This window comes from Vigna umbellata, chromosome 3 (assembly GCF_029865625.1).
Source record: "Vigna umbellata cultivar VRB3 chromosome 3, Vumbellata_1.0, whole genome shotgun sequence".
NCBI classification, from domain to species: domain Eukaryota; kingdom Viridiplantae; phylum Streptophyta; class Magnoliopsida; order Fabales; family Fabaceae; genus Vigna; species Vigna umbellata.
The window spans coordinates 17,409,811-17,424,607 of record NC_142167.1 but is presented as its reverse complement, the minus strand read 5'-3'; the positions used below and the strand labels follow the sequence as shown (position 1 = coordinate 17,424,607).

The following is a 14,797-nucleotide window of genomic DNA, read 5'->3' as shown; positions in this document are numbered from 1 at the left end:
ATAGAAATGAATTTTCTTTTGTCTTTTTTGACTTCTTTTCAAAAATTTTACCCGTTTCATATATCAGAGTTTGTCTTAATAACTTTACTAGAGGATAAAGCTTGTCTTATCATAATTTTATTTATGGTAAGTTTTTTTATTTTAGTTGGTTTTGGAAAGTTTTTGTACGCATTCCAAAATATCAAAGTCTTTCATATATGAGTTTAGTTGGAGTTTAAGTTTGGGTAGAATTAAACCTTAGATAAACTTTCCTAATTTTTAATAATATCTTAAAGATTTGAATTACTTATTCGTGACTTGATCACAATAATATATACTTTTTGTACGAATGTTATTTAACGAAAATTGTTTGAATTATGTTTTTTTAATGGTTAAAGATATGATATTTTGATAGTTAAATTTTGATTTTGACGTTTTAAAGAGTTATTGAATTGTGTTATGAATTGTTTGGAGTTTAAATAGCTGTGAATGTGTGTGGTAAAATTGGTTGTTTTAGTTTGAATTTGAGCTCAATTCAAGCTGTAAAGCTTAGGAATACGTGTTCATTTATGAGTTTAATTAAAATGTAAGTTATAGTTAGTGTTATTAATACATAAATATTAGTTTTTTTGACATTAATTATTCCCATGAATGCTGTTTTTACTTTGGCACAACTGTATCAAAAAGCGTGTTTCTTCGTTCTAAGTATTTTTTAATTTTAACGGACAAAGATTACTACAGTAGTACTATTAATAATTTTTAATTACATTTATAATTTTATTATATATACCCATCTTATCTTATTCAATGCATGTTGTCAAATTAAATATATAAATACAATTGAAAATATTATCCATAATATCTGCAACATATCTCCGTGAAGTCAAAAACAGGAAAATATGCAATTAATTTTATTTGGTAATGATAAATACTGTGCAACAAAATAGTAATCCTTAACATATACTTTGAGAATAGGGTTAAATATGTTTTTAGTCCCTAAACTATTGACCGTTTTTTATTTTCGTCCCTCTTTCAAAATAAGGTATAATTTGGTTCTGATTTTTTTCGAAACGTTCGTTTTAGTCCTCAAAAACTAAACACGGTTTAAAAATTTGGTCCTCATTTAACAACAAATGAAGAATGAAGACCAAATTGTACCTTACTTTAAAACAGAAACGAAAACCAGAAACGACCAATAGTTTAGGAACTAAAAACATATTTAACCCTTCATATTATAACCTTCAGAATATAAAAAAAGTGAGAGAAATTTATATCCACGTTTATGCGCGAAAAACCAATCACGAGGCAGAAAAACATCAGTCACTTTTTTGAAACATAGGAAAAGAAGTTGATGTAGTTCACTTTAAAATTTATTAATGCAACACATGACATACAAATAAGTTTCACTCTTAATTAATATATTTTAAAAAAATGGATAAAATTTGATAAGACAGTATATTTTAATTTTAGAAAATTTATTTATTTTCTTATCACACCATTTGGCTTAAAGAAATTTATTTATTGATAATTAATTTTAGTGGAATATTTAGTATGAATTTGCTAACCGATGATAAGATTTTAGAGATGATTCTTTTGTTGAAAGTTTTATATCTACTAAAAATATATATATAAATAGATGTAAATCTTACTTTATAAATCAATTTTATAAAATTGAGTTAAAATTTATTTTTAACACGATATCTTAACAATATTTTTTTAAGTTAAAGACGAGAAAAAACTTAACGAATTTATTATTTAAAATGTGATTTTTTGGAATTGAGAAAAGAATATTTATTTGGAAAATATTTTTATTATTAAATTAAAAGTTTAAAATGTGTAGAAATATAATGAATATGAATAATTATAAAATAAATAGGAAAATACTAATTATAATTATAAAAGGTTTTAAATTATTTCATAATAAAAATATCTAAAAAAGATTTTTGAATTGTGCTTTCTTGAACCGAATAGAAAGAACGTTGAATACGGAGACTTCAATTTGACGATATTTTGACGAGACTTTCCATTTTCTGGCCTTGATTAGACATTTTTTCTCATCAAATTGTCGTGTATGAGATTTCCAGTTTCAATGGGCGGAGTTAAATACAATTCTTCTTTTGTATGTTGCCTTAAGTAAATTCTTTTATTTTCTTACTAAACCTAGTAATGTTACTTTCAAATTACACTAATACATTTATTGCATTATGATAATATAAGCCATTCTGTGGTGTACTTATTTGGTTAGTTGTCGTAGTTAATGATAAGTTGAGTGTGATATTGGATTAGGTGAATATATTAATTTTGAGAGAGAGATAGTGTAAGATTTCTGATATGGTATTATATAAAGGGACACTTTACTTTACCAACTTTTTTCGGTTCATTGATGGACACTGCCAACAAAAGCGAGCCCACAAGTATATGCCAATGGTAATGACAATCACAATGCCATAAACATTAATCTAATTTTCTCTGTTAATCTGCTTGCTAATATCATTACATCACACTGCTATTAACTCTTCTTTTTATTGTTTATATATATATAATGTAAGTTATTACCAACTCAACAGTCTTGATTTATTTATCACTATTATTTTTTTCCCACCATAGACATGGGATTTTGCAACCTCAAAAACCAGGTCATATACCTGAAGCTTGAGCACATTTTGAATTCCAATTTTTTTGTTCAAACCCTTTTGACCCTTTTTCAGTTTTCTCTCTCTCTGGATTTCTTTTTTTGTTTAAAGAAATAAAGTGGTGATCAAAAGAATCTAGGACTATATATATTAATTACAAACGTTGTCATCAGTTTATACCAGCTTGTGCAGAGCTAGATGCGTGTTGAACATGCTTTTAATCTTTTTCTTCCATCTCTTGCATTGAATGTCCTTCGGTGCAGCAAAAGGGTATTCAGATTTGTGCTCTGCTCTATGGTTCTGGGGGAGTTCTGTGGTGTTTGAAGGTATGATAGTGGGTCTTTGTTTTTTGCTGTTCTTTTTTGTGTTTTTAACGCCTGTTGTTCTGTGATAAAGTAGTAGAAATTCATTGCTTTTCTTTTCTTTTCTTGCATGTACCAGTGTTCTTCGTTTGATAAAATCGCAAGGTTGAAAAGAGAGAATTTGAGGGGAAAGGGGAAGATAGTGTTGGAGACATGCGGGATTGCAGAGAAATTTGGTTATTTTTCTGTGGTTTAACAATCTTGCCCTTGGTATGTTTTTCTGCCAACTTTGTTCCTCTGGATAATTACCTTATAGACTGTGGAGCATCAACCGATACTGTTATAGATAACCGCAATTTCACAGCCGATAGTTTCTACAATAATTTCCTTTCCACCCAACAAGATGTTCTTGCAAGCACCTCCTTAAAATCAATAGCTTCCTCCAGTGATTCGCCTCTTTACGCAACCGCAAGAATTTTCACTGCACCCTCAAAGTACACGTTTCCGATTAAGAAAAGGGGGAGACATTGGATCCGGCTTTATTTCTTTCCATTTGCATATGAGAAGTACGATTTGAGTGCAGCAAATTTCGCTGTTTCCACCCAGGACTATAATCTTGTGAGTGATTTTAGTGTGCAGAAAAACCCTGTTATGAAGGAGTACTCTTTAGATGTAAACTCAGACACCCTTGTGATCACCTTTGCCCCTTCTGCAAATTCCATTGCTTTTGTGAATGCCATTGAAGTTGTTTCGGTTCCTGATGGCCTCATTGTTGATAATGGTTTCTCCCTATATCCATCAGGGTCCTACTCTGGCTTGTTGACTAAAGCACTGGAGACAGTTTTCAGGGTTAACATGGGTGGTCCAAGTGTCTCCTCTGGCAATGACACGCTTCAACGAACTTGGGTTGCTGACGAAAAATTCCTCATACAACCTAACTTGGCCACTAATTTTTCAAATATCGGTGCTGTGAAATATGTAAATGGTGGTCCAACAGCAAATACTGCTCCACCTTCTGTCTATGGTACTCTAACAAGGATGAACTCAGCTGGTGATCCCCGAAGTAATTTCAATGTGACTTGGCAGTTTGATGTGGAGCCTCAATTTCAGTACCTTGTTCGACTTCACTTCTGTGACATACTCAGCAAAAGCCTCAATGAGCTCTACTTTAATGTTTACATTAATTCCTTGTTGGCTGCTAAGGATCTTGATCTGAGCACCGAAAATGATAATGTTTTGGCTACTCCATTATGCAAGGACTTGGTTACAGCCCCATCTGCCAGCACCAAAATGCTTGTAAGCATTGGCCCTTCTACTGTGAACAATAATTATCCTAATGCTATTTTGAATGGACTGGAGATAATGAAAATGAACAATTCTGCGAGCAGTTTCAGCTCATCAACTGCGCCTGGGACAGGTTCTTCCGGTTCAGGTTCTAAAAAGGTTGGCTTGATAGTAGGTGTGAGTCTCGGGGCATTTTTTGCAGTGGTTATGGTTCTTGTTTTCTTTCTACTATGCAGGAAAAGGAGACGTTTGGAAAAAGAAAAACAAGGGCATTCAAAGACATGGGTTCCCGTATCAATCAATGATGGAACTTCCCACACCATGGGAAGTAAATACTCTACTGGCACATCAGGAAGTGCTGCTTCAAATTTTGGGTATCGTTTCCCTTTTGTGACAGTTCTGGAGGCTACAAATAATTTTGATGAGAGTTGGGTTATTGGAATTGGTGGCTTTGGAAAAGTATACAAGGGAGAGTTAAATGACGGTACTAAAGTTGCAGTTAAGAGGGGGAATCCTCGGTCCCAGCAGGGGCTAGCAGAATTCCGAACTGAAATTGAGATGCTGTCACAGTTCCGCCACCGCCATCTGGTATCACTGATTGGATATTGTGATGAAAAGAACGAGATGATTTTGATATATGAATATATGGAAAAGGGAACTCTCAAAAGTCATTTGTATGGTTCAGGTCTCCCAAGCTTAAGTTGGAAGGAGAGACTTGAGATTTGCATTGGAGCAGCTAGAGGACTGCATTACCTTCACACAGGATATGCTAAAGCCGTTATTCACCGTGATGTGAAGTCTGCAAATATCCTGCTTGATGACAACCTCATGGCCAAAGTTGCTGATTTTGGGCTATCAAAGACAGGGCCTGAAATTGATCAGACACATGTGAGCACCGCTGTGAAAGGGAGTTTTGGGTACCTTGATCCTGAGTATTTCAGGAGGCAACAACTTACAGAAAAGTCAGACGTGTATTCATTTGGGGTGGTTCTGTTTGAGGTTCTTTGCGCTAGACCTGTTATAGATCCAACCCTTCCTAGAGAAATGGTGAACTTGGCAGAATGGACTATGAAATGGCAGAAAAGAGGGCAATTGGAGCAGATAATAGATCCAACGCTTGCTGGGAAAATCAGACCAGATTCTCTTAGGAAGTTTGGAGAAACTGCTGAAAAATGTTTGGCTGACTTTGGTGTTGACAGGCCTTCTATGGGAGATGTGTTGTGGAATTTGGAGTATGCTCTCCAACTCCAAGAGGCTGTTGTTCAAGGTGACCCTGAAGAAAACAGTACTAATATGATCGGTGAACTGTCACCACAGCTCAACAATTTCGACCATGAAGTTAGTGTTTCCGCTGCACAATTTGAAGCTTCAAGTCTGGATGATCTGTCTGGTGTTTCTATGAGTAGGGTATTCTCACAGCTGGTGAAATCTGAAGGGAGGTGATTTACAATATTATGTCTTCTAAATTCTGCGTAACATTACTCTTTTATTGTTTTATTAGTCGTTTGTCTTCCGAACGATGGTTCTCAGCCTCCTTGCGGAGGAATCAGGCACTTTGTAAAGAAAGATTAAGCTGATGAAACAAGCTTGCTTGATCGCAACGCAACAGTAGGTTTCCCTGTTAAATATCTGACCAATGATGTTTGAGTTGGATTATCTTGAAATATAAATGCATAATGTCTGAATATGTTCGCTAACCACCTTACCCCATAAAAACATTTCATAATCGCCAAGTTCTCACATCAAACTGCAGAGAGATTGGTTCCTTTTTTCATAATAAGATAAATGGTACGACGTTATCCTTTGTAAAGCTTGCCTAACACGCATCCAAATTTCTAACCTTGAACTTCTTAGTCACAAATGTTTGTGTGCTTGTGCAAAAGCAGCATGCCAAAAATAAAGACGATTTTCATCATGAAAGCAAGCTCTAAGGCTGTACCTTGGCAAATGTTGTTTCTTAATAAGGGTGTATGAGGTTCACAGTCCTGAAAACGACGAAATAACTGCACATCGATATAGAATCCAACCCATTTCCACAGGTGAAGATCCAAAGACAACAAATACTAAAAATTTTACCATTTGCCATAATAATTTCCAGGATACATAAAAATGTATTTTCTCACATTTAACCTGACCATACCTTGGATCGATTCTTGAATAAAAACCATGTTTCAGACTAATAAACACACTATTACCACACATTCGCAATATTAGTCTTTAGGATACAGAAGACAATCTCCTCGTAAAATCTCGATCAAGGCAATTACCAATTCGACCACAAAATGAAAACAAGGCTAATACACAAAACATATTTGCTATTAGTAACAAATATTCACAACCTTAAACAAGTAGGATAGTGTAGAAGAAATGAACATAACATTTTAATATTCAAGCTATAAGGATTAAATTACAAACTAGACATCAAGAACAACACAACAATTCATATCATTGTAGTCACTATTCCTAAAACACCACTTCTTAACAGACCCAACTTGCCCGATAGCTTCTCTAAACTGAATAAAGAAACCTAAACCTAGCCCCCAAATCCATAGAGGGTTCTTCCCTGTCTCTTAAGAGCATAAACCACATCCATTGCCGTAACCGTCTTTCTTCTGGCGTGCTCGGTGTACGTAACTGCGTCACGAATCACGTTCTCAAGAAAGATCTTCAGAACACCGCGAGTCTCTTCGTAGATTAGACCGCTTATACGCTTGACACCACCTCTACGAGCCAAACGCCGAATGGCAGGCTTCGTTATTCCCTGAATGTTGTCACGCAACACCTTACGGTGTCGTTTCGCTCCTCCCTTTCCCAAACCCTTGCCTCCCTTTCCACGTCCAGACATCTTACTCGCAGAATCACGAACAACAATCTACACCAAACACATAAGATTGTAAGAACAAATTTATCATAACTGAATTCAAACTACCGACAAATTCATCATAACTGAATTGAAACAGTGAAATAGAAGATTACCAGAGAAGAAGGTAGGTAATGAGACGAGCAATCTGAGGTGGAAGGGAAATTCTGTTTGTATTTATATGTGGTGTTAGGGTAGGGTGATGTGTATGAATTTGTGTGAAGGTTGCAGCGAAGCGTTGGGATCGTTGATGGGTTGCTAATGGACGGCTCAGATTTGAGATAATGGTCGGCGCGGATCGATGACGTGGGTGAGAGTAAGTGAATGTTCTCTTCGGCGCCTTTGGAATTATCTGAAATTTAGTCCAAAATTTTAAGCGGGCACACTTACATTGGACCACTGCATTTGATCCACAGAATTTCTTTCTACATCCTATGTTTTCTTCTTGCACTTTCATATTTTTTAAAATTTGAACTATATATTTGCTGAAATTAATAAAATATAATAGTGTATGATTTTTTTTGTGTTTTAATTATAATTTTGAATTGTATAATTGTAGATGTTTTGAATTACATAATTTATAATATAAATTGATATTTTAAATTATATAATTCGTAATATAAATTTGAAAGAAAATCAAAAATGCATATTAAATTTCAAATTTTATAATTCGTAACGTAAATTTATATTTCATATTGTAGAGTTCATAACATAAATTTGAAAAACAATTCAAATTTATATTTAAGATTTTACAATTCATGATATAAATTTACAAAATAATTTAAAATACAAAATATATTTCGAATTTTACCATCATAACAAAAATTTACAAAATAATTTAGAACATCAAATATATTCTAGATTGTATAATTTTTAATACAAGTCTACGTTCTAAAATATACCATTTGTAATATAAATTTGAAAAACATGATATGCAAATTTGTTAATAAAAGATAATTAAGTTATTTCACTAAACCTAAACGACTGATGGAAGAAATAACTTAATCTATTATAGACAAAATATAGCCTCTAGGCCAGCTCACAATTAAAATAATTGGAAAAAGTCATTAACACAATTTTCATTGAAAGTACGAGTATTTCCTAGAAAAACAATATTTTACGATAAGTAAAATAATTCTATAGAATTAATAGAAAACTTTAAAGAATTTTTTTTATGTAAATAAACAAGAAAACATACTACTACTACTACGTAAACATTAATGTAAGATGTAACACCCGGATACTAACGAGAACGGGGAGTCGCTGGTGCAAGAGACACGCTGGTGCAAGAGACACGAAGTGCAAGAGGCACAAACAATGAGCAGTTACTAGTAGGTTTCCAATGAAAGAGACACATAGATGAATCGAATATACACTGGAATGAGAAAGATTTAGAAACGGTATAGGTATAGAACTATACAGTTGAAGGAAAGTCTCGTGTTGATTTAAATAAATATAAAAATATTTCATAAATTATGAATTAATGTATATTCGGAAAGGAAAAATATTTCTCACATCAAATAATATGTTAACTTATTTTATTTGACTGCATTTTTATATAAAAGGAAATATTAAATTGGTCATCTTTTTATATGTATTAATTTGGTTTCTATTTTAAAAATTTTGATGTAGTGACATCTTTTTCGTCAGTATTATATTTGTTAAAGAGATATCACCTGTCTAATTATAGTTTTATTTATTCATTTTAATTATTTTATTTTATTATTATTATTTTCTATATTCTTTTAAAAAAACAACAAATTATCACAGGTGATAGTGCCATGATGATGTGGTAGTGGCTATCATGCCACATCACACTGTCACATGGCAGCATGAAATTAGTTTAACACATGATAATTTTTTTTTAAAAGATAAAAATTTTAAAAAATAATGAACTAACATATACCTCTTTAACATTATAATATATTACTTAAAAAATGAAAAATAAAAACTAAATTAAGACAGATAAAAACGAACCCATTTGAGATTGTTTTCAAATTTCAAATTTGTTTGTTTTAAATTGTTTAAACAAAAAGTTGATGAATTTATTTTATTTTATGAATCGCAAGTTTATCGAATTTGTTAGTTGAAATTAATTTTGAATTTTTTTCTATTAACATTTATTTACAGTAATAATTTTAAATAAAATTTAATGTAAAATATAATTTTGATATAATCTTAATATTATTAAAAATATTTAATAAAAATATCAATTTTAATAAAAATATTTGCATAACATTTACATAAAAATTAATTATAGTTTCAACTTGAAGAAGAATTAAAATGTTTAATTTTTTAAAAAAATTGAGACAAAATAAAAATAAAGAGACGAAATTAAGAGTAAGTTGAGATGTGACATTCTTACATCACATTATCTTTATCATCTAGCACAATATCATCTCGATATAGATAGATTTTTATTTCAAAAAAATCATAAAACGGGATATTTTTTTAGTGCTAATAATATAGTATTAACAAAAAAAATACTATACTGATTATATTAAATTTTTAAAAAACAAATACCAAATTAAGATAAATAAAAAAATTAGACCGATTGAGTAATTTCCTTAAAAAAATAAAATTAAGATGAATGACATAATTTAATCAAAATAATTTTACTTAGAAATAAAGGGTGACCAATAATACTTTCTCAAATATATTATACCATTAAGAGGTGATGTTTTAATTGGAAAAGGACAATCAAATAATCATGTGTTAGTGCGTAAGCCATAGAAAAAAATTTTATTTGTTAAATCATGGGTTAAATATGTTTTTAGTCCTAAACTATTGACCGTTTCTGGTTTTCGTCCCTCTTCCAAACTAAGGTACAATTTGGTCCTCAATCTTTAAAAAACGTTCGTTTTAGTCGAAAAAACGAACGTTTTTCTAAAGAATGAGGACCAAATTGTACCTTAGTTTGGAAGAGGGACGAAAACCAGAAACGACCAATAGTTTAGGGACTAAAAACATATTTAACCCTTAAATCATCCATACAAGTGCTTTTAACAATCATTTTAAAAGAGTGATTAGTGTGCCAATGAATTTAATGTTAATAAACACCTTTGCATTATAAATTTTATATAGAGACCCATGAGTTACTATCACAAACACCAATATGAGTATTTACTCTAAAATATTAAGCAGGTCACACACACACAAAAAAATGATTGAAATATATAAATTTAAGAAAAACTTAATAATTTTTTTTACAGACCAGATTAAATATTTGCACAAACAAATTTGTGTTTTATTAACATTCACTACAAATAAAAGTACATATATAAATAGATAAAGATAAAAATACATGGTGGTTGGTATGTTGTATATATAAAGCACAATTTTAATTTTTTTACGAAGCAATTCGTAGACCTTATGCATCTTATGCTAATGTTAAATTTGATTGAAATGAAACCTTGAAATATTGGTGGACCATATTTATTAATTAAAATTTGTGAGAAGCGTATTCTTTTCCATGGGCTTAGTGGGAATTCATGTATGTGTTGGGCTGGATAATGTTACTTTTGCACCCTCCTAAAAGTATATTGGATCTATAAAAAAAATATAACAGTACTTTGACAACATTTTAACATCATCTACGTGTCATTTTGTAGTTAGTCCAAAATTATTCCACAATCAATAATAATAATCATAAACACCAACATGGACCAATCACAAAATAACACATTCATAACTTATTTCTCTTAAGAAAACAATTATTTTTATATTAAGTAATTTTTTATTTCTAAATTATACAATTCAAAGTTAAAATCACTTTTGAATTTCGAATTTTGAATTCATAAGTTATATTTTCTTTAAAAGTGATTTTAAATTATATAATTCAGAAGTTATTTTGTACTTTTATATTATACAATCCAAAAGTATTTTTAACTTTTCAATTGTATATTACACAATTTAAAAATCAGTATATATCTATATTATATATAAATGAATTTTCCTGTTTGTATCCACATTTTTGTTTTCTAATTTTACATTTTAATTAAAATAATTACTTTATTAATTTTATATTTTAAGTAACTTTTTTAAATTTAATCTTTTTTTTTCATTTGGCCTTTTTTTAAACTTAATCATTTTTCTAATCATAAAAATACCTAGAAAATAAATAAAAATTATTTATATTTAAATTTATAATTATAATAATAATAATTTTATTATTTTTATCATTATAAAAAAATTAACACAAATATACCAATGAAAAAGAAAATAAAAACTGCTATTTAATTTAAAATAGTTTTTATATTACTTCACCTAATTAACTAAATATTGACATTTTTAAAGACTCAAGATCCATATGCAATAACAACATAAACTACAATTTCAACTCTTAACAAGTAATTTTATTGATGATTCATGGACCATGCAGATTTAACTTGTCAGGTAATAAGAGTATATTATATTAGTTATAGTTCGTTTATTAATTTATTAGTCTTCAATATATGATTAAAATTTGTATTTTTTGGTTTGTATATTTGCTTGCTAGTACTAGTTACTTAGTTAATTGTTGAAAATGTTTGATAGACTCGAATATGAATAAAAATATTTTAATTTTGATTAATGATAATTGTACTTCAAATGATCTTGTAATTAATATTTTAGATAAAATTTCACATTTGTCTTTTATATTTTGGATGATAAGTTATTTTACATGCATTTAATTTAAATATGAAGGATTATTTATCATTATTTTCAATGTTATTAAAAATGTTAGAAAAAGTGCTAATTTTTTAATAACAATTACAAGTGCAAAACAAATTATAATGATATGTGTGTAATTGAGTATTCCATTTAGTACGAAATCAGTTATTGATTGCAAAAGTATATAATTTTGCCCTTTTTTTATATATATTTAAAGTAGTTATATAATATATAGATGTACTGTTTGATCAATTGTTACAAGGAGCCTCGCTATAAAGCTCTGCTTAAAAAAAAGTAAATGAAATTGGTAAAAAATTATAAATATTTTATGATTTTAATTGACATAAAAGTTAATTAAATCAACACTTGAAATTGTATATTTTACATTTAGATTAATTGTTATAGCCAATAGATAAGATGAAGGTTAATACAATATAAGAATATGTTAAAAAAATTAATAATTCATTATAATTTTATCAATAACATATGAGTTTTATTTATATGTTGTTTGTTTAAGAACTTAAGTTGCCAAAATAAAAATACTGATGATGAAAATGTCAATGTTAGAGTTTGATTTTATTAAATTCTGTATTTTTATTTGGAATATCAAGATTACTTTTAGTGCAGCCGTTGTATTTACTGTGAACATGTAAATTAATTTCCTAAATTACGCTGTTATGCTTTCTAGTTCTTTTTTTCATGTTAGTAAGTATGAGTAGGTAATGGCTTATAAAATATGGTATACCAAAATTTTCGATGTCTATATTAAAGTAATTATACTATTTGTATAAAGGATAATTTTCTCATCTAAATATAATATAAAACTTCATCCAGTTTTTAAAATTATTGATTTTCTTTTAAATTTAGTTTATATTTGTCTCTAGTTTGTAATTACAGACTTACTAATTATTTTTTTATTAATCATATTGATTTTATCTATATTTTATGTGTGAATCTACGAATAAATAGTAAGATTTTAGTAATGATTTAAAAAACTTTGCAAGTTGAAATTAAATTCTTTATTATTCAAAGGAATCCGACATTCAAATAAGTAAAAAAGTTTAAAATCTTTATGAACGTAAAATATAATAATATGAATGATAATTATGAAAGTATTTATTTAAAAATATTAATTATATTTATAGATTAATATATGTTTATACTTTTATTAAAATAATACTTACCTGAAATATAATAACAACACCAAAGTAGTTAATAATAAAAGAATAATAATCATAATCTCATCTGCTGTAATAATTTGTGATATAGGTATATTATTTTAATAAACATAAATTTGGATTGTTCGATAATAAAAAAACATAATAAATTTTATTGAACGTAATCTTTAAATTGACCTAACACATATTATTTTTAGAGTGTATTCCCTTCGGGGAGAGGAATTGGGAAAGAGTGAATGAATGGATTTGAGGATGAATTAATTGTTGTTTGTTTGAGTGAATTTGGAGGTAAATGAGAATAGATTTAGAAGTAAAGTTTATAAGAATTAGTGTAGATTTGATTGATGTGACAGATAAAAAATATTTGTTTAATTGGTAGAAATTGAAGATTGTAACATCCCAATAACTCACGCTGGATAATTCATAATTTATATATTGTAATATTACATTTACGGTAATATCCCGTAATCTCACACTTATAAATTCATAGTTAATATATGTCTACACATGTTTTAAACTCAAATTTCAACTATAAACTCATAAATATAATTCGAATTCTTCTAACTTATTCTTCTGTCTCTCTCTTCATTGGCACTGGATCAGACGACATTCCTTCATCTGCTCCCGTATAACGAATTATACGATCATCGCACATACCCAAACAAAACAAACACAAACAAGTAGGGTGAGCTAACATGCAACAAATCATTTATAAAACATGTATAATTACCTTGATATAAACATCATATAATAATTATGTTCGACACCCTCATACCACAATTCCTATTAGACACTCGTCTCACAATACCCAATAGACACCACAATACCCAATAGACACTCATCCGGATGATACGTTGATGAGCGGTCACGGGAGGTTATGCACTTGTAATGACTTCTACTTCTTTTTACAAATACACTTTCAAAATACTTCATACCATTCACAAGGTTAATCCCCTCACTATGTCCAAAACCGGCACATAGACCAGGACCTCCTGCTCCTCTCACCACATAATTCATCCCTCTCTACTTGAGACTAGATGATTATTAGAGTATCAGGATAACCTCCAACTACGGGACCCTCAACATCAACATATACACAAATACCATAATATTACTGAATCTCTCCACGAGACTCATGCCATACTCATTTTCCTCAACTCACATTATACCCCTACAAAATCTCCCCATAATACTCATAACATGTTCAGATGCATAAATTCAAATGCAATATAATAAAATACAATCATCGCATAAATCACACAAACTCAATATATTGCATAATAATTTAACAGTACTCAATCTGTTCAATAGGATTTAAGTTAAAAACTTGTCGAGTAGACTTCCAGGAAAGAGAGGTGCGTCACAATGGACAACTTAAGTACCAAGTCTTTCCTTAGCCAAAGTGTTCCTCAATTAGTTTTTAACAAATTTCTTATTTACAGATTCAAAACAACAGCATATAATATTTATACCGAATTTCAACATAGATAAACATACAGTAAACATTAACAATATTCACACAGAATTTCAATATATGAATAGTAATAAAATAATACTAAATCATAATATAAAAGCATAGAACTATTAAATCATAAAAAAAAACATAGAAAGGTTAGCTCCCCTACCTCTATTCCAGTCTTCTCTTGCTCTGAATTTATTTCTCCGAAACCCTTCAGAACCTCTACTCTTCTTGCAACTAAAAATTTCTCCCTAACTCTTTTTTTTTTTATTTCTCAAGCTCTCACTTTGATTCCTCTTCTCTTGGTGCAGAATACCCTTCCCTCCCATGGCTATTTATAGTAAAAAAAATTTACTATTCATTAATATTTTAATATTATTTATTATTTTAATATTATTTAAAAAATAATATTTTAATCATTTACTCACCAAATCTGATCCTAGTTTCTT

At 29.5% G+C, this 14,797-nt stretch overlaps 2 protein-coding genes across 2 annotated transcripts; one reads left to right on the top strand and one right to left on the bottom strand.

Annotated features, from left to right (window-relative positions):
* Positions 1-2,516: 2,516 nt before the first annotated feature.
* HERK1 (hercules receptor kinase 1) lies at positions 2,517-5,895 on the top strand. The gene is made up of 2 exons (XM_047320528.2): positions 2,517-2,938; positions 3,054-5,895. Exon 2 carries the CDS (start codon positions 3,128-3,130, stop codon positions 5,639-5,641), a length of 2,514 nt encoding a protein of 837 aa, XP_047176484.2. The 5' UTR covers positions 2,517-2,938; positions 3,054-3,127; the 3' UTR covers positions 5,642-5,895.
* Positions 5,896-6,557: 662 nt separating this feature from the next.
* LOC124843717 (histone H4) lies at positions 6,558-7,297 on the bottom strand. Its single transcript, XM_047320529.2, has 2 exons — positions 7,175-7,297; positions 6,558-7,070 (listed from the first exon to the last, which is right to left on the bottom strand). The coding sequence occupies exon 2, from the start codon at positions 7,041-7,043 to the stop codon at positions 6,732-6,734; it is 312 nt and encodes a 103-aa protein (XP_047176485.1). The 5' UTR covers positions 7,044-7,070; positions 7,175-7,297; the 3' UTR covers positions 6,558-6,731.
* Positions 7,298-14,797: the final 7,500 nt, after the last annotated feature.

What these genes read in the sequence shown, in the direction of transcription:
- HERK1 (XM_047320528.2), top strand. Translation starts at nt 3,128, where the DNA reads ATGCGGGATTGCAGAGAAATTTGGTTATTTTTCTGTGGTTTAACAATC.
- LOC124843717 (XM_047320529.2), bottom strand. Translation starts at nt 7,043, where the DNA reads ATGTCTGGACGTGGAAAGGGAGGCAAGGGTTTGGGAAAGGGAGGAGCG.